Genomic DNA, 26500 nt, shown 5'->3' with positions numbered 1-26500 from the left:
CGGACATCCCTGTCTTGTCCCCCGGGACAGACTAAAATAGTTTGAGGTTGTCTTGTTTGTCCTTACACCAGCTTCCGGAGCCTGGTACAGCAGCCTGACCCAGTCAATAAAGCCCCTACCAAACCCAAAGCATCCCAACACCTCCCATAAATAGTCCCACTCTACCCGGTCAAACGCCTTCTCTGCATCCATGGCCACAACTACCTCCACCTACCTACCCTTCGGGGGCATCATAATCACGTTAAGCAACCTTCTCATATTGGCCACCAACTGCCTACCCTTGACAAATCCGGTTTGGTCCTCCGTAATTACCTCCGGCACACAATCTTCAATCCTGGAGGCCAACACTTTGGCCAGCAGCTTAGCGTCCACATTGAGCAACGAGATCGGCCTGTAGGATCTACGCAGCTCCAGGTTTTTGTCCCGCTTCAATATTAACGAGATGGTGGCCTGTGACATCGTCGGGGGCAGCACCCCTCTATCCCTCGCCTCGTTAAAAACCTTAACCAGCAACGGCCCTAATATCCCCGAAAATATCTTGTAAAATTCTACCGTGAACCCATCCGGCCCCGACTGCATTGCCTTCAAGCCCTCAGAAATTTCTTCGGCCCTAATCGCTGCCCCCAACTCACCCACCTGCTCCCTGCCCACCCTTGGGAAAGTCAGCCCGCCCAAAATCCGTGTCCATTGCTTTCTTGAATAATTGCTAAACAATATGTACACCCTTTTCAGCCTTTTCAATTGGCTTGGGGGTACAATGGACTTGATGTGACGTGATTAAAATCCAACGTGACTGCGAAGTGTTGCCACACTTCACAGCTAAAAAAAGGACCGTTGTCACTCACGACGATTTGCGGAATTCCGTGTTTAGCAAACATTGACTTGGTATGCAGTATTACACTGCTTGTCAATATGCTTCACAGTAGAACCATTTCAGGGTAGTTTGAAAAATAGTTTATGATAATTACATAATCTCGCTGGTTGGGGTTGGCTGAGCAAGTGCAGCTTAAGTCCTGCTGGACCTTTTCAGTGGGGGGCTGGCGAGCGTGGTCCCGGAGAATCGGGTGGTGAGCCTTCCTTTGCAGCGTGAAGCCTGTGGGGCCTCATTAAGTGGGCCAATTAACATTGAATTGCGTTTCCAGCCTTGCTGGGCCGAGCGCCAGGAAGCTCGCGGCAATTCCTGTTCACGACCACACTTTGAAATTTTTCCAGAGATAATTGCGCCCCTGCTTACTGCAGTTGTCTCTTTAACTCAGCCTTCTTCAAAGTTCGCCCTGTGGGGATCTGTGGGGTGGGGGGGGGGGGGGGGGGGGGGGTGTTGACCGGAGGTGGCAGCCATTTATTGACTTCTTCGAGAAAAGTTAAGATGTCAGCGGTGGGGCGGGGGGGTGGGGGGGTGGAGGTGGTTATAATGGTTATTTGCAGCCCTGTTGGCTTGATTTGATTGGCCACTATGTTTGTTGTGTTAATATAAATGCCTCAATAAAATATTTTTCAAAAAGAACTGAGCAACAGCATCTCCTTCTTTTATATACTCTTCACACCATAACTTCTCGGAGCACATTAGAAGTTAAGACATAGGAGCACAAATATTTCCACCCATCGAGTCTGCTCCGCTATTCAATGAGATCATGGCTGATCTGAAATAATCCTCAAATTTAACTCCCATAAAACCAAAAAATGTAAATATAGTGTAATATAATGTGTGCAAATAAATTACTTGATTCTCTTGCAGGAAATACGAGTTATCCCAACTCAGACACCTGTCAGCCAGTGAACCAGACGCACAGCCTCGAATACTGCAGAAAATCAGACATAGGATACAATACGATGAGCAGCGTGTGGGTCATAATCATCATTGCCCAGTTAATAGTGGGCATTGGAACAGTTCCAATTCAACCCTTTGGCATTTCATATGTGGATGATTTTGCTGAACCATCTAACTCAGCACTTTATATCGGTGAGTTTCAAAATACAACCTGCATGAATCTTTGAAAAGATTTTCTCTCTGTAGTCTCACTCTGTCTCCCCAGTCTCACTCACTCACTCTCTCCCCAGTCTCACTCACTCTCTCTCTCTCTCTCCCCACTCTCACTCACTCTTTCTCTCTCCAGTCTCACTCATTCTCTCTCCCCATTCCCTCTCACTCTCTCTCCCCCCGGTCTCACTCACTCTCTCTCCCCGTTCTCTCTCTCTCCCCGGTCTCACTCACTGTCTCTCCCCGGTCTCTCACACTCTCTCCTCGGTCTCACTCACTCTTTCTCTCTCCAGTCTCATTCTCTCTCTCTTCCCATTCCCTCTCACTCTCTCTCTCCCCAGTCTCACTCACTGTCTCTCCCCATGCTCTCACTCTCTCTCCCCGGTCTCACTCACTCTCACTCCCCGGTCTCACTCACTCTCTCTCCCCAGTCTCACTCACTCTCTCTCTCCCCGGTCTCACACACTCTCTCCCCCCGTTCTCTCACTCTCTCTCCCCGGTCTCACTCATTCTCTCTCCCCGGTCTCACTCATTCTCTCTCCCCGTTCTCTCACTCTCCCCGGTCTCACTCACTCTCTCTTCCCATTCTCTCACTCTCTCTCCCCATTCTCTCAGTCTCTCTCTCCAGTCTCACTCACTCGCTCTCCCCATTCCCTCTCACTCTCTCCCCAGTCTCACTCACTGTCTCTCCCTGTTCTCTCACTCTCTCGCCCCGTTCTCTCACTCTCTCACCCCGGTCTCACTCACTCTCTCTCCCCGGTCTCACTCACTCTCTCTCCTCGGTCTCACTCAATGTCTCTCCCCATTCCCTCTCACTCTCTCTCCCCAGTCTCACTCACTGTCTCTCCCTGTTCTCTCACTCTCTCTCCCCGTTCTCTCTCTCTCTCGGTCTGTCTCTTTCCAGTTTCTCTCTCATTTAAACACCCATTTATTTACTTATTCCCACTCTTTGTTTCCTGTTTGCCAACCAGTTTTTAATCCATCTCAATCCACTACTCCTAATCCCATACGCTTTAGTTTTACATGTTAATCTCTTATGTGGGACTTTGTCGAAAGCCTTCTGAAAGTCCAAATAAACCACATCCACTGGCTCCCCCTCATCAACTCTACCAGTTACATCCTCAAAGAATTCCAGTAGATTTGACAAGAACAAAGAAAATTACAGCTTCGGCCCTCCCAGCCTGCGCCGATCCAGATCCTTTATTTAAACCTGTCACCTATTTTCCAAGGATCTACTTCCCTCTGTTCCCCACCCGTTCATATATCTGTCTAGATGCATCTTGAATGACGCTATCATGCCCGCCTCTACCACCTCCGCTGGCAAAGCGTTCCAGGCACCCACCACCCTCTGCGTAAAAAACTTTCCACGCACATCTCCCTTAAACTTTCCCCCTCTCACCTTGAAATCGTGACCCCTTGTAATTGACATCCCCACTCTTGGAAAAAGCTGGTTGCTATCCACCCTGTCCATACCTCTCATAATTTTGTAGACCTCAATCAGGTCCCCCCTCAACCTCCATCTTTCCAACGAAAATAATCCTAATCTACTCAACTTTTTTTCATACCTAGCACCCTCCATGCCAGGCAACATCCTGGTGAACCTCCTCTGCACCCTCTCTAAAGCATCCACATCCTTCTGGTAATGTGGTGACCAGAACTGCACGCAGTATTCCAAATGTGGCCTAAACAAAGTCCTATACAACTGTAACATGACCTGCCAACTCTTGTACTTGGACTTCAACATTTTCCCATTATTGATAATGGTTTCTCGAATTTGCCCACCGATGTCAAGCTTACGGTTATTTAATTCCTTGTTTTCTCTCTTGTCATGTGAATGTCCCTTTCAGAAAAGTGTGCTTTACCAAATGGCTGCAGGGATGTCATTGTGGGCGTGGAGCTGGGCTCTGCTCTGTTTTTACTTTCGCTTTGAGCTGGAAGCTGTTTTGACTCAGTTTTTAGTTTTGTTTTCAATTGGAGAGCTGCATCAAAGCAAGCAGATGTGAATTGATCTCTCTCTCTGCAATCTAAAGAATGTCTCCAGATCACTTGATGATTTCAAAGTAATACCTGTTTCTGTCAGGAATGCAAACCTATGTCTTTGTTAAAAAGGGTTTTTTGACTTCTGGATGTTGTTTGGAAAGTTATTCAGGGTTATCTATAGAGTATTGTAACTTTTTTTGGGGGGGTTAACCGTGTTGGTAGTTGGTAAGATGTTTACTGTGGGTTTATAAAATGTTAACTGGATTCATAGAATAAACATTGTTTTTGTTTAAAAATACTTTAGATCTCTGTTGCATCACACCTGTAAAGTGGGCCCTTGTGCTCCCCACAACCAAAATCTATTAAACGTTGTGGGTCAGGTAAACTCCATGATATACTTTGGTGTTCTCTAAATGCTGGCCCATAATACTCTTCTTCCCTTTTTAAATAGTGGAGTTACATAGCTACCCTCCAATCAGTAGGAATTGTTCCACCTTGAAAGATATCCACCAATGCATCCACTATTTCTAGAGCCACTTCCTTAAGTACTCTGGGATATAGATTATAATTATCACTCCTCCTTTTTATTATTTAGTACTACTTTGGGAAGGAGAGTTTGGGATTTTCCTTCATGTTGGCTGTCAGCCTTTTTTAAATAATCCCTCTTTGCATCTCCAATGAGCGTTTTCACCTCCTCTCTGAATGTTCTGTATTCCTATTGGTTCTCAACTGTATTTTCCAGTATGACACCTGCCATAATAAAACTCTTTCTTCCTTATCTTCATTTCAATCTCCTTTTTCATCCCGGGAGCTCTGGATTTATTTTCCCTATCTTTCCACCTGGACTGTGCCTGAATCATTTCTGATTTGAAGGTAGCCCATTATTCAGCCACAGTTTTTCCCGTCGACCTCTCGTTCAAGTCTAACCGGTTCAGCTCCATTCTTGCCCCATTGAGCAGGCTCTCCCCCAGTTAATTATTTCTTACTTTGGATTGCCCATTGTCTTTTTGTATACCATCATCCTAAACCTTACAATGCAATGATCGATGTCTTCGAAATGTTCCGCCACTGATCTACTCGGCCCACCTCATTCCAAGAACCAGGTCCAACAATGATCATTTTTTGTTGGGTTGGACACAAGTTGCTGGAGAAAATTGTCCTGAACACAATCTAGGAATGTTTGCCCATCTCCACCCTTTACACTATCATTGTCCAATCTGCATTCGGGTAATTAAAATCTTCCATTATAACTGCTCTATAATATTTGCAGCTCTCTATAATTTACCTGCAAATTTGTTCCTCTGCATCCTTCTTACCAGTTGGTGGTCTACAGACCACACTGAGCAATGTAGTTAATATCCTTTTTGTTTCTTGGCTCCAGTCAAGTTGATTCTGTCCTTGAATCTTCTGAGACCTGCTCTTTTTCCAGCACTGTATTCTTCTCCCTAAACAATACCATAACACCATAAGACATAGGAGCATAGTTAGACCATTCCACCCATTCATTGAAGTCATGGCTGATTTAATAGAACCCTCAACTCCACTTTCGCACCTTCTCTCCATAACCCTTAATTCCTTTACTAATTAAAAATCTATCATTCTTGGCTTTGAAGATACTTAATGACCCAGCCTCTACAGTTCTGTGTGGTAAAGAATTCCACAGATTCGCTACCCTCTGAGAGAAGAAATTCCTCCTCATCTCTGTCTTAAATGGCTGACCCCATACTCTTTGATTATATCCTCTGACCCTAGACTGTTCCATAAGAATCATTGAATTTAGAATCTACAGTGCAGAAGGAGGTCATTCAGCCCATTGAGTCTGCACCTACCCTTGGAAAGAGCACCCGACTTAAGCCCATACCTCCACCCTATCCCGGCAACCCAGTAACCCCACCTAACCTTTTGGATAATAAGGTGAAAATTTGCTTGGCCAATCCACCTAATCTGCACATCTTTGACTTGTGGGAGGAAATCAGAGCACCCGGAGGAAACCCACGCAGACACAGGGGGGAAGTGCAAACTCCACACAGACAGACACCCGAGGCCAGAGTTGAACCCGGGTCCCTAACAGGTAAGAGGAAACAACCTCTCACCAACTGCCCTGCCAAGCCCCCTGAGAAACCTATATGTCTCAATAAGGTAACTTCCAATTCTCCTAAACTCAATGAGTACAGGCTCAACCTACTTAACCTCGCCTCATACGAAAATTCCTCCACACCCGGGATCAGCCTAGTGAACTCCAATGTCAGGATATCTTTCCTCAAATAAGGAGATCAAAACTGTTCACAATATCCCAAGTGTGGTCCAATCCGTGCCTTGTATTATTTTTGCAGAACTTCCTACTTTTAGACTCCATTAACTTTGAAATAAAGACAAACATTCCATTTACCTTCCCTGTTACCCACTGAACTTGCATGCTAGCTGTTTGTGATTTATGCACGAGGACTCCCAAATCCCTCTGTGCTGCAGTTTTCTGCAATCTTTCTCGATTTAAATAATATTCAGCTCCGTTATTCTTCATGCCTATTTGAGCAACATATTCAACTCTCTAATTCTGTGTACCGATTTGCATGTGGCTCAGTTAATAATCCCAGAGATTATAATTGGATGTTCTGCTTTTTAATTTAGTGCCTGGTTCTACGCAGAACTTATTTTCTCGTTCTACCTATGTCATTGGTCTGACAGGACCCACAACGGGATCCTTCCCCCTTCCACTGCAAGTTCCGCTCCTGCCCGGAGCAGATGTCTCGAACCCTGGGACTGGGCAGGCAACACAGCCGTCAGAACTCTCGATCCAGGCTAACAGACTATCCGCAGCTATGACTGATTTCTACTTTCTTCCCTATTTGAATGCCTCACCGTACCATGGTGTTACGGTCAGTTTCAAAATCAACTGCTGTCAACCACATGGGGCAAGAATCTCAAACTTGTCCGACAAGGACAGGGGCTCAGGCTCCTGCAGTGCTGCTTTTTGGATCCCACTACCTGCCTTACTTGTAGTCCTGGGCTCCTGTCCCTGGCTAGTGAGTGGCTAAGGTAAGGGGTGTGACAGCCTCCTGAAACACAGTGGGCGGGATTCTGCGTCCCCTGCCGGGTCGGAGAATCCCCGGGGGGAGGCGCAGATTCCGCCCAACCGCTCCGATGCTGGCTGCCGTATTCTCCGGTGCCGTTTTTCGGGCAGGGGCGGGATTCCCGGCAAGCCAATCAGGGGCCGTTGGCAGCGGCCCCACTGGCGATTCTCCAGGCCCCAATGGGCCAAGCGGCCGTCCATTTATGGCCAGTCCCGCCGGCGTGAATCACTCAACTCACGCACCGGCGGGTCCTGGCAGGTGAGTATGCGTGGGCGATACTCGGGGGGGCGCGGGGATCCAACCCCGGGGGGGGGGCCCCAACGGTGGCCTGGCCCGCGATTGGGGCCCACCGATCTGCGGGCAGGCTTGTCCGTGAGGGCACTTCTTCCTTCCTTGCCGGGCCCCTGTAGGGCTCCGCCATATTGCCCGGGGACCAGCACGGAGATGAGAAACCCGTGCGCATGCGCGAAAATACGCCGGTCAGTCTGCGCATGCGCGGAATCACGCTGGCCGTTCCACGCATGTGTGAACTCGCGCCGCCCCTTCGCCGCCGGCTAGAGCGGCGCCAACACCTCCGGCATCAACCAAGCCCCCTAGAAAGGTGAGAATTCCTCAACTTGGAACGCCGTTGACGCCGGAGTCATTGGCGCTGGTTTTCCTGCTGGCGTGGGGACTTAGTCCCCAAAAGGGAGAATCCCAGCCAGTGTCCATGTAACTCTCCCGCTCACCTTCTTACTAATTCTGAGCCATCGTTACTCGAGCAACGAACATTTGTCCAGATGTGGTCACGATCAACCACAATAGGTTCCAACACCTCCCATATGCTGCAGCTGCAACACATTGCCTGGAACTCCGTCCTGATTTTATTAAATTAGAATTTCAACTTGTTTCAAATTTTACTTCTAATCTTTAATTTCCATGCCAATTTGTTTCTACCGAATCTTCAATCTTGAAGGTAAATCTGAAAAGTCTTATGTGACTTTGTGACTCCCTGCTGGTTCACTACAGTCTACACTCTGTGACTAGTTCCCATTTCACTGCACTCTCTGACTCCATTCCATTACACAACAGGAGTCTCTCCACTCTCTGACCCCTCATTACAGGAAGCTCTGCGCACTCTGACTCCTTTCATTAATCTACGGTAATATCTGGATTCTATAACTCCTTTCCATTTCACGATTGGAATTTTGCAAGATCTGACTCCTTTCCATTTCACTAGAGTAACCTCTGCACTCTCTGACTCCTTTCCATTTCACTAGAGTAACCTCTGCACTCTCTGACTCCTTTCCATTTCACTAGAGTAACCTCTGCACTCTCTGACTCCTTTCCATTTCACTAGAGTAACCTTTGCATTCTCTGACTCCTTTCCATTTCACTCGAGTAACCTCTGCACTCTCTGACTCCTTTCCAGTTCACTAGAGTAACCTCTGCACTCTCTGACTCCTTTCCATTTCACTAGAGTAACCTTTGCATTCTCTGACTCCTTTCCATTTCACTCGAGTAACCTCTGCACTCTCTGACTCCTTTCCATTTCACTCGAGTAACCTCTGCACTCTCTGACTCCTTTCCAGTTCACTAGAGTAACCTCTGCACTCTCTGACTCCTTTCCATTTCACTAGAGTAACCTCTGCACTCTCTGACTCCTTTCCATTTCACTAGAGTAACCTCTGCACTCTCTGACTCCTTTCCATTTCGCTGGAGTAACCTCGGCACTCTCTGACTCCTTTCCAGTTCACTACTGGAATCTCTGCACTCTCTGACTCTTTCCATTTCATAGAAAATAGAACATACAATGCAGAAGGAGGCCATTCAGCCCATCGAGTCTGCACCGACCCCCATTAAGCCCTCACTTCCACCCTCTACCCGTAACCCTCAGACTACTTTCCATTTCACGAGTGCAATCTCTACTCCCTGACTCATTTCAATTTCACTACAGGAATCATTGCACTCTGAATCTTTCTATTTAACCACAGGAATCTCTGCACTCTCTGACACCTTTCTATTTCATTACTGCAATCTCTGCACTCTCTGACTCCTTTCCATTTCATTATGGCAATCTCTGCACTCTCTAACTCCTTTCTGATGTGTTGGGTGTTCTGGATCACAAACAGGTCACCAACACTGGAAGTGGTGCAACTCTACTTTATTAAGGTTAATTATATTAACATACTTGAACTGTGGGTAAATGCAATACCAGCTTTAACTGTTGACCCTTGCCAAGTCCTAACCTGGTGATGCACTCAGCACATGGTGAATGTCTGTGTTGCAGGCTGTGAGCTCTTGTGCTCCGAGCTGGCTGCTACTAGAATGAGCGGAACTCTCCTGTCCCCTCTTTATAGTGCGTGTGCTCTCACTGGTGATTGGTTGCGGTGTTGTGTATGCTGATTGGTCCCACTGCATGTCCATCAGTGTGTGTGTGTGTGTCTGCACCATGATATGCTGGTGTATATTATGACACTTTCCATTTCACTACAGGAATCTGCGAACTCCCTGACTAATTTCCATTTCACTACCGGAGTCTCTGCACTCTCTGATTCCTTTCCATTTCACTACTGGAATCTCAAATCTCTATGACTTCTTTCTTCACTACAGGAATCTCTGCACTCTCTGACTCCTCTCCATTTCATAACTGGAATCTCTGCACTCTCTGACTCCTTTCCATTTCGCTACACTAACCTCCATAGGCACAGACATAGACATAAAACAGACAGTGCAGAAGGAGGCCATTCGGCCCTTCGCGTCTGCACCGACCCACTTAAGCCCTCACTTCCACCCTATCCCTGTCACCCAATAACCCCACCTAACCTTTTTGATCACTAAGGACAATTTATCATGGCCAATCCAGCTAAACTGCACGTCTTTGTACTGTGGGAGGAAACTGAAGCACCCGGAGGAAATCCATGCATACCCAGGGAGAAAGTGCAGACTCCGCACAGACAGTGACCCAACGGGGAATCGAAACTGGGACTCTGGCGTTGTGAAGCCACAGTGCTACCCACTTGTGCTACCGTGCTGCCCATGGTGCTCCACTCTCTTGACTCCTTTCCATTTCACTACAGGAATCTCTTCACTCTGTAATTCCTTTTTGATGCTCGACCAATAACTCCAGAAGCGAGATTGGATGACAATTGAAGGCTTTATTGGACTAGATGTTTCCCCCAGCAGCGCAGGTACAGAATGCAGCTGCTAGGGAGTCACAGGTTCTTATACTCCGCCTTACTGGGCGGAACCAGCAGGCAGGCTTCACCAATGATATTGCTGTCTCAGGTACCTCCCACACCAATGGTCTTACAGCATCAACCTGGGTACCGTAATACCCATAATACCGACTACCAAACTTTTCATTTCACTACAGGAAATTATGCACTCTCTGAGTCCTCTCCATTTCACAACTGGAATATCTGTATTCTCTGGCTCCTTTTCATTTCACAACAGGAATCTCTCCTCTCTCTGACTCCTTTCCATTTCACTACAGGAGTCCCTGCACTCACTGATAACTTTCTGGGCGGGGTTCTCCGACCTCCCGCCGGGACACCATTCTCTGATGTGTGCCAAAACGGGCGCGAGCGCATTGCGCCCGGCCGCACGGAGAATCGCAGAAGACGGCCGTAGTGGCGATTCTCCGATGGAGCAGCAATTCCCCGGGCCAGATGGGCCGAAGTCCCTCCGGCGTGACCAGATGTCACACCGCTGCCGTTCTAACATGCTATAAAACAGCGCAAATCAGTCGTGCTGGCTGACACTGCGGGAGGACGTGGGTGACAGCGTGGGGAGGCCCCCGGGGGGGGGGGGGTGGTTGACGGTGTTGGGGGTGAGGACCCCGGGAGGGGAAGCGGCATGGCCGTGTCTGCGGGCTGTGTGGGAGAGGCTGTTTGAGGTGGGGGGTTGGTCCCACACATCCGCTGCCGGGGGTGGGGGTGGTCCCATGCATCCGCTGCCGGGGGGGGTGGAGGTGGTGAAGGAGCGGTGGTGGCAACAAAGGCTGCGGGCGGCCACAGCCCGCCATGGCAGGGCGGATCCAATGGCCAGACGCCATGACGGCGGACAAACGGTTGTCCACCCAACCCGTTCACTGTTGCGGCGCAGACGGTCCGGCCAACCTGACGTGTGCCTGACCCCCCCCCCCCCCACCCAAACTGGCGACACTCACCAGCGGGTAGGTCCAGGGCAGCACACATGGCAGCCCCCCCGGTGAGGGCAATGCCCATGGTGGCTCTGGCAGGGGGGATGGCCGACAGGTGTCAGGGTACTGAGGGGGCAGGGGTGGGGCGCGTGCTGGCAACCGGGCCGGCCATGTAGCCCATGGCACCTGGTTATGGAGGAGGGTATACCAATGCTGAAACCCTGTCTACTCCCACCCCCTGCAGATCTTCCAACGTTGTTGGCCTCCGTGGAGGGGGCTGCTGCATGAGGCCCAGTGGGAGCTGGAACACGGGCATGACAGGGAGGTGACGGAGTCTGCTGTAGAGGAGTGGGCCGCAGTCGGGCACGTGCAAACCGCACAGGCTGCAGGGCCACACACCTGAGAGGCGCAAGAGGGGCACCAGGCCGTGCGGGAGCCACAGCACGGGGATGGAAGCGGTGCCATGGCCACAGAGGCGTCCGGTGCGTCAACGTGTGTACCTGCCCCACATGTCCTTCGAGGACCTCCCAGACAGGGCGTGCAGGAGGAGGTTCCGGATGAGCCGGGAGACCGTCGCTCACATCTGCCACCTGATGGCACACTTGGCACCGCGTGGGACCGGGGTTGGACATGCCTTCCTGGTGGCTGTCAAGGTGAAGGTCGCCCTCAACTTCTTCACGACAGGGTTGTTCCAGTCGCCGAGTGGGGACATGTCTGACATCTCCCAGCCATCGGTGCACAGGTGCATCCGGGACGTCACCGACGCCCTGTACAACGTCACGGACCGGTATATACAGTTCCCTGTGGGCCGCGCCCACCAGGATGCCCGCGCAGTGGGGTTCGCCGCTGTTGCCCGGATACCCATGGTGCAAGGGGCGATCGATGGAGTGCACATCACCTTGGATGAAAGGGCCATGTGCTTGAACAGAAAGAGTACATATTCAATGAACGTGCAGGTGGTCTGTGACCACAGGATGACGATCCTGCACGTTTGCGTCAGGCTCCCTGGCAGTGTGCATGACTTCTTTATACTGTCCCAATCGTTCATCCCCGCCATGTTCGAGGGACACCCCCCCCCCCCCGCCCCCCACCCGGCTGCGGGGCTGGTTGCTGGGCAACAGGGGTTATCCGTTGCGGTCATGGCTGATGACGCCTTTACGGAGGCCACAGACCGCGCGGAGAGCGGCTACAGTGATGCCCATGCAGCGACCAGGAGTGTGGTCGAGAGGTGCTTTGGGCTGCTGAAGATGGGCTTCAGGTGCCTGGACCGCTCTGGGGGGGGCCCTCCAGTACCCGTCAGATAGGGTCGGCCGCATCGTTGCGGTCTGCTGCGTCCTGCACAACGTAGCCCAGCAGAGGGGCGATGTGCTGGAGGAGGAGGAGGACGATCAGGATGAGGGGAACTCCTCTCCAGATGAGGGGGATGGCGAGGGGGGAGCCGACACAAGGGACATGGGGCATGGACGGCAACAGGAGGCTGCCCAGCGCCGCCGGCTGGGTCAGCAGGGACGGGTGTCACTGGTAGCTGCACGTTTCAGCGACCACGGTGGGGGTCAGTAGAGATGGGCATGAGCACAGACAGCAGAGTTCAGCACTTCCCCACCACGGACCAGCCTCACGTCCCCCACCACCGACCACCCTCACCTCCTCCACCACCGACCACCCTCACCTCCCCCACCACCGACCACCCTCACCTCCTCCACCACCGACTAACCTCACCTCCCCCACCACCGACCACCCTCACCTCCCCCACCACCGACCACACTCACCACCCCCACCACCGACCACCCTCACCTCCCCCGCCACCGACCACCCTCACCTCCCCCACCACCGACCACCCTCACCTCCTCCACCACCGACTAACCTCACCTCCCCCACCACCACATCATCCTCACCTCCCCCACCACCACATCATCCTCACCTCCCCCACCACGGACTACCCTCACCTCCCCCAACACCGACTACCCTCACCTCCCCCAAACCCGACCACCCTCACCTCCCCACCACCGACCACCCTCACCTCCCCCACCACCGACCACCCTCACCTCCCCCACCACCGACCACCCTCACCTCCCCCACCACGACCACCCTCACCTCCCCACCACCGACTACCCTCACCTCCCCACCACCACATCATCCTCACCTCCCCCACCACCACATCACCCTCCCCGCCCCACCACCACATCACGCTCACCTCCCCCCCCCACCGACTACCCTCACCTCCCCCACCACCACATCACCCTCACCTCCCCCACCACCACATCACCCTCCCCTCCCCACCACCACATCACGCTCACCTCCCCCCCCACCGACTACCCTCACCTCCCCCACCACCACATCACCCTCCCCTCCCCACCACCACATCACGCTCACCTCCCCCCCCACCGACTACCCTCACCTCCCCCACCACTACATCACCCTCACCTCCCCCACCACCACATCACCCTCCCCTCCCCACCACCACATCACCCTCACCTCCCCCACCACCACATCACCCTCACCTCCCCCCCCACCACATCACCCTCACCTCCCACACCACCACAGCACCCTCACCTCCCCCACCACTGACTACCCTCACCTCCCCCACCAGCGACCAGCCTCACCTCCCACCACCAACTACCCTCACCTCCCCACCACATTACCCTCACCTCCCCCACCAATGACCACCCTCACCTCCCCACCACCGACCACCCTCACCTCCCCCGCCACCGACCACCCTCACCTCCCCACCGCAGACCACCCACACCCCCCCCATCACCGACCACCCTCCCCTCCCCGACCACCACATCACCCTCACCTCCCCAACACCGACTACCCTCACCTGAACCACCACCACATCACCATCACGTCCCCCACCACCACATCACCCTCACCTCCCCACCATCACATCACCCTCACCTCCCCCAACACCGACTACCCTCACCTCCCCCAACACCGACCACCCTCACCTCCCCCTCCACCGACCACCCACACCTCCCCCACCACCGACCACCCTCACCTCCCCCACCACCGACCACCCTCCTCTCGCCCACCACCACATCACTCTCCCCTCCCCCACCACCACATCACCCTCACCTCCCCACCACCGACTACCCTCACCTCCCCCACCACCACATCACCCTCACCTCCCCCACCACCGACTACCCCCACCACAGCACCGTTACCTCCCCCACCACCACATCACCCTCACCTCCCCACCACCACATTACCCTCACCTCACCCACCACCGACTACCCTCACCTCCCCCACCCCCACATCATCCTCACCTCCCCCACCACCACATCACCCTCACCTCCCCCACCACCACATCACCCTCACCTCCCCCACCACCACATCACCCTCACCTCCCCCACCACCACATCACCCTCACCTCCCCCCCACCGACTACCCTCACCTCCCCCACCACCACAGCACCCTCACCTCCCCACCACTGACTACCCTCACCTCCCCCACCAGCGACCAGCCTCACCTCCCACCACCAACTACCCTCACCTCCCCACCATATCACCCTCACCTCCCCCACCACCATATCACCCTCACCTCCCCCGCCACTCTCACCTCCCCAACCACCACATCACCCTCACCTCCCCCACCACCACATCACCCTCCCCTCCCTCACCACCGACCACCCTCACCTCCCCCAACACCGACCACCCTCACCTCCCCCACCGCAGACTACCCTCACCTCCCCAACACCGACCACCCTCACCTCCCCGACCACCCTCCCCTCCCCCACCACCGACCACCCACACCCCCCCATCACCGACCACCCTCCCCTCCCCGACCACCACATCACCCTCCCCTCCACCACCACCACATCACACTCACCTCCCCACCACCGACTACCCTCACCTCCCCCACCACCACACCACCCTCACCTCCCCCACCACCACATCACCCTCACCTCCCCCACCACCACATCATCCTCACCTCCCCCAGCACCACATCACCCTCACCTCCCCCACCACCACATCACCCTCACCTCCCCCACCACCACATCACCCTCACCTCCCCCCCACCGACTACCCTCACCTCCCCCACCACCACAGCACCCTCACCTCCCCCACCACTGACTACCCTCACCTCCCCCACCAGCGACCAGCCTCACATCCCACCACCAACTACCCTCACCTCCCCACCATATCACCCTCACCTCCCCCACCACCATATCACCCTCACCTCCCCCACCACTCTCACCTCCCCAACCACCACATCACCCTCACCTCCCCCACCACCACATCACCCTCCCCTCCCTCACCACCGACCACCCTCACCTCCCCCAACACCGACCACCCTCACCTCCCCCACCGCAGACTACCCTCACCTCCCCAACACCGACCACCCTCACCTCCCCGACCACCCTCCCCTCCCCCACCACCGACCACCCACACCCCCCCACCACCGACCATCCTCACCTACCCCATCACCGACCACCCTCCCCTCCCCGACCACCACATCACCCTCCCCTCCACCACCACCACATCACACTCACCTCCCCACCACCGACTACCCTCACCTCCCCCACCACCACACCACCCTCACCTCCCCCACCATCACATCACCCTCACCTCCCCCACCACCGACTACCCCCACCCAGCACCGTTACCTCCCCACCACCACATAAGAACATAATAACTAGGAGCAGGAGTAGGCCACCTGGCCCCTCGAGCCTGCTCCACCATTCAATGAGATCATGGCTGATCTTTTGTGGACTCAGCTCCACTTTCCAGCCCGAACACCATAACCCTTAATCCCTTTATTCTTCAAAAAACAATCTATCTTTATCTTAAAAACATTTAATGAAGGAGCCTCTACTGCTTCACTGGGCAAGGAATTCCATAGATTCACAACCCTTTGGGTGAAGAAGTTCCTCCTAAACTCAGTCCTAAATCTACTTCCCCTTATTTTGAGGCTATGCCCCCTAGTTCTGCTTTCACCCGCCAGTGGAAACAACCTGCCCACATCTATCCTATCTATTCCCTTCATAATCTTATATGTTTCTATAAGATCCCCCCTCATCCTTCTAAATTCCAACGAGTACAATCCCATCTACTCAACCTCTCCTCGTAATCCAACCCCTTCAGCTCTGGGATTAACCTAGTGAATCTCCTCTGCACACCCTCCAGTGCCAGTACGTCCTTCCTCAAGTAAGGAGACCAAAATTGAACACAATACTCCAGGTGTGGCCTCACTAACACCTTATACAATTGCAGCATAACCTCCCTAGTCTTAAACTCCATCCCTCTAGCAATGAAGGACAAAATTCCATTTGCCTTCTTAATCACCTGTTGCACCTGAAAACCAACTTTCTGCGACTCATGCACTAGCACACCCAGGTCTCTCTGCACAGCAGCATGTTTTAATATTTTATCATTTAAATAATAATCCCTTTTGCTGTTATTCCTACCAAAGTGGATAACCTCACATTTGTCAACATTGTATTCCATCTGCCAGACCCTAGCCCATTCACTTAGCCTATCCAAATCCCTCTGCAGACTTCCAGTATCCTCTGCACTTTTTGCTTTACCACTTATCTTAGTGTCGTCTGCAAACTTGGACACATTGCCCTTGGTCCCCAACTCCAAATCATCGATGTAAATTGTGAACAGTTGTGGGCCCAACACTGATCCCTGAGGGACACCATTAGCTACTGATTGCCAACCAGAGAAACACCCATTAATCCCCACTCTTTGCTTTCTATTAATTAACCAATCCTCTATCCATGCTACTACTTTCCCCTTAATGCCATGCATCTTTATCTTATGCAACAACCTTTTGTGTGGAAGCTTGTCAAAGGCTTTCTGGAAATCCAGATATACCACATCCATTGGCTCCCCGTTATCTACCGCACTGTTAATGTCCTCAAAAAATTCCACTAAATTAGTTAGGCATGACCTGCCCTTTATGAACCCATGCTGCGTCTGCCCAATGGGACAATTTCCATCCAGATGCCTCGCTATTTCTTCCTTGATGATAGATTCCAGCATCTTCCCTACTACCGAAGTTAAGCTCACTGGCCTATAATTACCCGCTTTCTGCCTACCTCCTTTTTTAAACAGTGGTGTCACATTTGCTAATTTCAAATCCGCCGGGACCACCCCAGAGTCTAGTGAATTTTGGGAAATTATCACGAGTGCATTTGCAATTTCCCTAGCCATCTCTTTTAGCACTCTGGGATGCATTCCATCAGGGCCAGGAGACTTGTCTACCTTTAGCCCCATTAGCTTGCCCATCACTACCTCCTTGGTGATATCAATCCTCTCAAGGTCCTCACCTGTCATAGCCTCATTTCCATCTGTCACTGGCATGTTATTTGAGTCTTCCACTGTGAAGACCGACCCAAAAACCCTGTTCAGTTCCTCATCTCCCATTATTAAATCTCCCTTCTCATCCTCTAAAGGACCAATATTTACCTTAGCCACTCTTTTTTGTTTTCTGTATTTGTAGAAACTTTTACTATCTTTTTATATTCTGAACAAGTTTACTCTCATAATCTATCTTACTCTTCTTTATAGCTTTATGAGAGTAAACTTGCTCAGAATATCAGTACATCACCCTCACCTCCCCACCACCACATTACCCTCACCTCCCCACCACCACATCACCCTCACCTCCCTACCACCACATTACCCTCACATACCCAACACCAACCACCCTCACCTCCCCAACACCCACCACCCTCACCTCCCCAACACCGACCACCCTCCCCTCCCCCACCACCGACCACCCTCCCCTCCCCCACCACCGACCACCCTCACCTCCCCCACCATCGACCACCCACACCTCCCCACCACCGACCACCCTCACCTCCCCCACCACCGACGACCCTCCCCTCCCCCATCACCACATCACTCTCCCCCCCCACCACCACATCACGCTCACCTCCCCACCACCGACTACCCTCACCTCCCCCACCACCACATCACCCTCACCTCCCCCACCACCACATTACCCTCACCTCCCCCACCACCGACAACCCCCCCCTCCCCACCACCACATCATCCTCACCTCCCCCACAACCACATTACCCTCACCTCACCACACCACCACAGCATCGTTACCTCCCCCACCACCACATCACCCTCCCCTCCCCACCACCACATCACCCTCACCTCCCCCACCACCGACGACCCTCACCTCCCCCGCCACCACATCACCCTCACCTCCCCCACCACCGACCACCCTCACCTACCCCACCACCAATCACCCTCACCTCCCCCACCACCGACCACCCTCACCACCCCCACCACCACATCACGCTCACCCACACCTCCCACCACCACATCACCCTCACCTCCCCCACCACGGATCACCCTCACCTCCCCACCAACACATCATCCTCACCTCCCCCACCACCGACTACCCTCACCTCCCCCGCCACCACATCACCCTCACCTACCCCATCACTGACCACCCTCCCCTCCCCCACCACCACATCACCCGCCCCTCCACCACCATATCACCCTCACCTCCCCCGCCACCGACCACCCTCACCTCCCCACCACCACATCACCCCCACCTCCCCTACCACCACATCACCCCCACCTCTCCCGCCACCGACCTCCCTCACCTCCCCAACCACCACATCACCCTCACCTCCCCCACCACCGACCACCATCAACTCCCCCAACACCGACCACTCTCACCTCCCCCACCACTGACCACTCTCACCTCCCCCACCACCGACCACCCTCACCTCCCCCACCACCCACACCTCCCCGTCACCGACCACCGACCACCCTCCCCTCCCCCACCACCACATCACCCTCCCCTCCCCCACCACCACATCACCCTCACCTCCCCACCACCGACTACAATCACCTCCCCCACCACCACATCACCCTCACCTCCCCCGCCATCACACCACACTCACCTCCCCACCATCACATCACCCTCACCTCCCCCACCACCACATCACCCTCATCTCCCCACCACCACATCACCCTCACCTCCCACACCACCACATCACCCTCACCTCCCCACCACCACATCACCCTCACCTCCCACACCACCACATCACCCTCACCTCCCCACCACCACAGCACCCTCACCTCCCCCACCACCACATCAAACTCCCCTCCCCCATCACCACATCACCCTCACCTCCCCATCACCACTTCACCCTCACCTCCCCCACCACCGACTACCCTCACATCCCCCACCACCACATCACCCTCACCTCCCCCATCACCACTTCACCCTCACCTCCCCCATCACCACATCACCCTCACCTCCCCCATCACCGCTTCACCCTCACCTCCCCATCACCACATCAACCTCACCTCCCCATCACCACATCACCCTCACCTTTCCCACCACCACATCACCCTCACCTCCCACACCACCACATCACCCTCACCTGCCCCACCACCGGCCACCCTCACCTCTCCACCACCACATCATCCTCACGTCCCCACCACCACATCACCCTCACCTCCCCCACCACCAGATCACACTCACCTGCCCCACCACAGACCACTCTCACCTCCCCCTCCACAACATCACCCTCTCCTCCCCCACCACCCCATCACTCTCACCTCCCCACCACCACATCACCCTCACCTCCCCCACCACCGACCACCCTCACCTCCCCCACCACAGACCACCCTCACCTCCCCCACCACCCCATCACCCTCACCTCCCCCACCACCATATCACTCTCACCTCCCCACCACCACATCACCCTCACCTCCCCCACCACAGACCACCCTCACCTCCCCCACCACCACATCACCCTCACCTCCCCCCGCTCCACATCACCCTCACCTCTCCCACCACCGACCACCCTCACCTCCCCCACCACCACATCACCCTCACCTCCACCACCACCACATCACCCTCACCTCCCCCACCACCGACCACCCTCACCTCCCCCACCACCGACCACTCTCACCTCCCCCACCACCACATCACCCTCACCTCTCCCACCACCGACCACCCTCACCTCCCCCACCACCACATCACCCTCACCTCCCACCACCACATCACCCTCACCTCCCCCACCACCGACCACCCTCACCTGCTCCACCACAGACCACCCTCACCTCCCCCACCACCACATCACCCTCACCTCCCCCACCACCGACCACCCTCACCTTCCCCACCACCACATCACCCTCACCTCCCCCACCACCACATCACCCTCACCTCCCCCACCACCACATCACCCTCACCTCCCCCACCACCACATCACCCTCACCTGCCCCACCACAGACCACTCTCAGCTCCCCCTCCACAACATCACCCTCTCCTCCCCCACCACCCCATCACTCTCACCTCCCCACCACCACATCACCCTCACCTCCCGCACCACTGACCACCCTCACCTCCCCCATCACCACTTCACCCTCACCTCCCCCACCGCCGACCACCCTCACCTCCCCCAACACCGACGAACCCACCTGCCCCACCACCGACCACTCTCACCTCCCCCACCACCCCATCACTCTCACCTCCCCACCACCACATCACCCTCGCCTCCCCCACCACCGACGACCCTCACCTACCCCACCACCACATCACCCTCAACTCCCCCACCACTGACCACCCTCACCTCCCCCACCACCCCATCACTCTCACCTCCCTCACCACCACATCATCCGCCCCTCCCCCAGCACCACATCACCCTCACCACCCCCACCACCACATTACCCTCACCTGCCCCACCACCGACCACCCTCGCCTCCCCACCACCGGCCACCCTCACCTCCCCTCCACCACATCACCCTCACCTCCCCCACCACCAATCACCCTCATCTCCCCCAACACCGTCCACCTTCACCCACCCCACCACAACATCACCCCTACCTCCCCCACCACCGACTCCCCTCACCTCCCCCACCATCACATCACCCTCACCTCCCCACCACCACAGCACCCTCACCTCCCCCGCCACGGACCACCCTCAGCTCCCCCACCACCGACTACACTCACCTCCCCCACCACCGACCACCCTCACCTCCCCCACCACCGACCACTCTCACCTCCCCCACCACCACATCACCCTCACCTCTCCCACCACCGACCACCCTCACCTCCCCCACCACCACATCACCCTCACCTCCCACCACCACATCACCCTCACCTCCCCCACCACCGACCACCCTCACCTGCTCCACCACAGACCACCCTCACCTCCCCCACCACCACATCACCCTCACCTCCCCCACCACCGACCACCCTCACCTTCCCCACCACCACATCACCCTCACCTCCCCCACCACCACATCACCCTCACCTTCCCCACCACCACATCACCCTCACCTCCCCCACCACCACATCACCCTCACCTGCCCCACCACAGACCACTCTCAGCTCCCCCTCCACAACATCACCCTCTCCTCCCCCACCACCCCATCACTCTCACCTCCCCACCACCACATCACCCTCACCTCCCGCACCACTGACCACCCTCACCTCCCCCATCACCACTTCACCCTCACCTCCCCCACCGCCGACCACCCTCACCTCCCCCAACACCGACGAACCCACCTGCCCCACCACCGACCACTCTCACCTCCCCCACCACCCCATCACTCTCACCTCCCCACCACCACATCACCCTCGCCTCCCCCACCACCGACGACCCTCACCTACCCCACCACCACATCACCCTCAACTCCCCCACCACTGACCACCCTCACCTCCCCCACCACCCCATCACTCTCACCTCCCTCACCACCACATCATCCGCCCCTCCCCCAGCACCACATCACCCTCACCACCCCCACCACCACATTACCCTCACCTGCCCCACCACCGACCACCCTCGCCTCCCCACCACCGGCCACCCTCACCTCCCCTCCACCACATCACCCTCACCTCCCCCACCACCAATCACCCTCATCTCCCCCAACACCGTCCACCTTCACCCACCCCACCACAACATCACCCCTACCTCCCCCACCACCGACTCCCCTCACCTCCCCCACCATCACATCACCCTCACCTCCCCACCACCACAGCACCCTCACCTCCCCCGCCACGGACCACCCTCAGCTCCCCCACCACCGACTACACTCACCTCCCCCACCACCGACCACACTCACCTCCCCCGCCATCGACGACACTCACCTCCCACCACCACATCACCCTCAGCTCCCCCACCACCGACTACCCCCACCTCCCCCACCACCACATCACCCTAACCTCCCACCACCACATCACCCTCACCTCCCCCACCACCGACCACCCTCACCTGCTCCACCACAGACCACCCTCACCTCCCCCACCACCACATCACCCTCACCTCCCCCACCACCGACCACCCTCACCTTCCCCACCACCACATCACCCTCACCTCCCCCACCACCACATCACCCTCACCTTCCCCACCACCACATCACCCTCACCTCCCCCACCACCACATCACCCTCACCTGCCCCACCACAGACCACTCTCAGCTCCCCCTCCACAACATCACCCTCTCCTCCCCCACCACCCCATCACTCTCACCTCCCCACCACCACATCACCCTCACCTCCCGCACCACTGACCACCCTCACCTCCCCCATCACCACTTCACCCTCACCTCCCCCACCGCCGACCACCCTCACCTCCCCCAACACCGACGAACCCACCTGCCCCACCACCGACCACTCTCACCTCCCCCACCACCCCATCACTCTCACCTCCCCACCACCACATCACCCTCGCCTCCCCCACCACCGACGACCCTCACCTACCCCACCACCACATCACCCTCAACTCCCCCACCACTGACCACCCTCACCTCCCCCACCACCCCATCACTCTCACCTCCCTCACCACCACATCATCCGCCCCTCCCCCAGCACCACATCACCCTCAGCACCCCCACCACCACATTACCCTCACCTGCCCCACCACCGACCACCCTCGCCTCCCCACCACCGGCCACCCTCACCTCCCCTCCACCACATCACCCTCACCTCCCCCACCACCAATCACCCTCATCTCCCCCAACACCGTCCACCTTCACCTACCCCACCACAACATCACCCCTACCTCCCCCACCACCGACTCCCCTCACCTCCCCCACCATCACATCACCCTCACCTCCCCACCACCACAGCACCCTCACCTCCCCCGCCACGGACCACCCTCAGCTCCCCCACCACCGACTACACTCACCTCCCCCACCACCGACCACACTCACCTCCCCCGCCATCGACGACACTCACCTCCCACCACCACATCACCCTCAGCTCCCCCACCACCGACTACCCCCACCTCTTCACCACCACATCAGCCACACCTCCCCCACCTCCGACCACCCTCACCTCCCCCACCACCACATCACCCTCACCTCCCCAACACCACAGCACCCTCAGCTCCCCCACCACCGACCACACTCACCTCCCCCACCACCGACCACACTCACCTACCCCACCACCACATCACCCTCACCTCCTCCACCACCGACTACCCTCACCTCCCCCACCACCACATCACCCTCACCTTCCCCGCCACCGACCACCCTCACCTTCCCCGCCACCGACCACACTCACCTCCCCCAACACCACATCACCCTCACTTCCCCCACCACCACATCACCCTCACCTTCCCCGCCACCGACCACCCTCACCTTCCCCGCCACCGACCACCCTCACCTCCCCCACCACCACATCACCCTCAGCTCCCCCACCACCGACTACCCCCACCTCCCCCACCACCGACCACCCTCACCACCCCCACCACCACATCATCCTCACCTCCACCACCACCACATCTCCCTCCCCTCCCCCACCACCACATCACCCTCACCTCCCCCACCACCACACCACTGTCACCTCCCCCACCACCGACTACCCTCACCCCCCCACCACCACATCACCCTCACCTCCCCACCACCGACCACCCTCACCTCCCCATCACCGACCACGCTCACCTCCCCCACCACCACATCACCCTCACCTCCCCCACCACCACATCACCCCCACCTCCCCACCACAACATCACCCCCACCTCCCCACCACCACATCATCACCACCTCCCCCACCACCACATCACCCTCACCTCCCCCACCACCGCATTACCCTCACCTCCCCACCACCACATCATCACCACCTCCCCCACCACCACGTCATCATCACCTCCCCCACCACCGACCACCCTCACCTCCCCACCACCGACCACCCTCACCTCCCCCACCACCACATCACCCTCAGCTCCCCCACCACCGACTACCCCCACCTCCTCACCACCACATCAGCCACACCTCCCCCACCTCCGATCACCCTCACCTCCCCCACCACAGACTACCCTCACCTCCCCCACCACCACGTCATCCTCACGTCCCCACCACCACATCACCCTCACCTCCCCCACCACCGACCACCCTCACCTCCCCTCCACCGACTACCCTCACCTCTCCCACCACCGACCACCCTCACCTCTCCCACGACCGACCACCCTCACCTCCCCCACCACCGACCACCCTCACCTCCCCCACCACCAATTACCCTCATCTCCCCCAACACCGTCCACCCTCACCTCCCCCACCACCACTTCATCCCCACCTCCCCCACCACCGACTAGGCTCACCTCCCCACCACCACATCACCCTCACCTCCCCCACCATCACATCACCCTCACCTCCCCAACACCACAGCACCCTCACCTCCCCCGCCACCGACCACCCTCAGCTCCCCCACCACCGACTACACTCACCTCCCCCACCACCGACCACCCTCACCTCCCCCACCACCACATCATCCTCACCTTCCCACCACCACATCACCCTCACCTCCCCACCACCACACCACCCTCACCTCCCCGCCACCGACCACACTCACCTCCCCCACCACCACATCACCCTCACCTCCTCCACCACCGACGACCCTCACCTCCCCCACCACCACAGCACCCTCACCTCCCCCACAACCACATCACCCTCACCTCCCACCACCACACCACCCTCACCTCCCCACCACCGACCACCCTCACCTGCCCCACTACAGATCACCCTCACCTCCCCCACCACCACATCACTCTCACCTCCCCACCACCACTTCACCCTCACCTCCCCCACCACCGACTACCCTCACCTGCCCCACCACAGACCACCCTCACATCCCCCACCACCCCATCACTCTCACCTCCCCACCACCACATCACTCTCACCTCCCCCACCACCCCATCACCCTCACGTCCCCACCACCACAACACCCTCACTTCCCCCACCACCACGTCACCCTCACCACCCCCACCACCGACCACCCTCACCTCCCCCACCACACCATCACTCTCACCTCCCCCACCACCCCATCACCCTCACGTCCCCACCACCACAACACCCTCACTTCCCCCACCACCACGTCACCCTCACCACCCCCACCACCGACCACCCTCACCTCCCCCACCACACCATCACTCTCACCTCCCCCACCACCCCCATCACCCTCACGTCCCCACCACCACATCACCCTCACTTCCCCACCACCACATCACTCTCACCTCCCCCACCACCCCATCACCCTCACGTCCCCACCACCACAACACCCTCACTTCCCCCACCACCACATCACCCTCACCACCCCCACCACCACATTACCCTCACCTGCCCCACCACCGACCACCCTCGCCTCCCCACCACCGACAACCCTCACCTCCCCCACCACTGACTACCCTCACCTCCCCCACCACTGACCACCCTCACCTCCCCCACCACCACATCACCCTCACCTCCCGCACCACCAACCACCCTCACCTCCCCCACCACCACATCACCCTCACCTCCCCCACCACCAATCACCCTCACCTCCCCCACCACCACATTACGCTCACCACCCCCACCACCGACCACCCTCACCTCCCCCACCACCGACCACCCTCACCTCCCCCACCACCGACCAGCCTCACCTCCCCCACCACCACATTACGCTCACCACCCCCACCACCGACCACCCTCACCACCCCCACCACCGACCACCCTCACCTCCCCCACCACCGACCAGCCTCACCTCCCCACCACTGACCACGCTCACCTCCCCCACCACCAATCACCCTCATCTCCCCCAACACCGTCCACCTTCACCTACCCCACCACCACATCACCCCTACCTCCCCCGCCACCGACTCCCCTCACCTCCCCCACCACCACATCACCCTCACCTCCCCACCACCACAGCACCCTCACCTCCCCCACCACCACATCACCCTCACCTCCTCCACCACCGACTATCCTCACCTCCCCCACCACCACATCACCCTCACCTCCCCCACCACCGACCACCCTCACCTCCCCCACCACCGACCACACTCACCTCCCCCACCACCACATCACCCTCACCTCCCCCACCACCACATCACCCTCAGCTCCCCCACTTCCGACTACGCCCACCACCTCACCACCACATCAGCCACACC

General features: G+C 56.8%; 1 protein-coding gene across 4 annotated transcripts in view; it reads left to right on the top strand.

Annotated features, from left to right (window-relative positions):
* Positions 1-26500, top strand: part of LOC140390088 (solute carrier organic anion transporter family member 2A1-like) — a 626095-nt gene that overhangs the window by 109509 nt on the left and 490086 nt on the right. For all 4 annotated transcript variants that reach the window (XM_072474991.1, XM_072474992.1, XM_072474989.1 and 1 more), the window contains exon 4: positions 1736-1960. In XM_072474991.1, the coding sequence (XP_072331092.1) occupies positions 1736-1960 (225 nt within the window). The remainder of the gene's footprint in view (positions 1-1735; positions 1961-26500) is intronic.

This window comes from Scyliorhinus torazame, chromosome 14 (assembly GCF_047496885.1).
Source record: "Scyliorhinus torazame isolate Kashiwa2021f chromosome 14, sScyTor2.1, whole genome shotgun sequence".
NCBI classification, from domain to species: Eukaryota; Metazoa; Chordata; class Chondrichthyes; order Carcharhiniformes; family Scyliorhinidae; genus Scyliorhinus; species Scyliorhinus torazame.
This window is presented reverse-complemented; position numbering and strand designations above follow the sequence as displayed.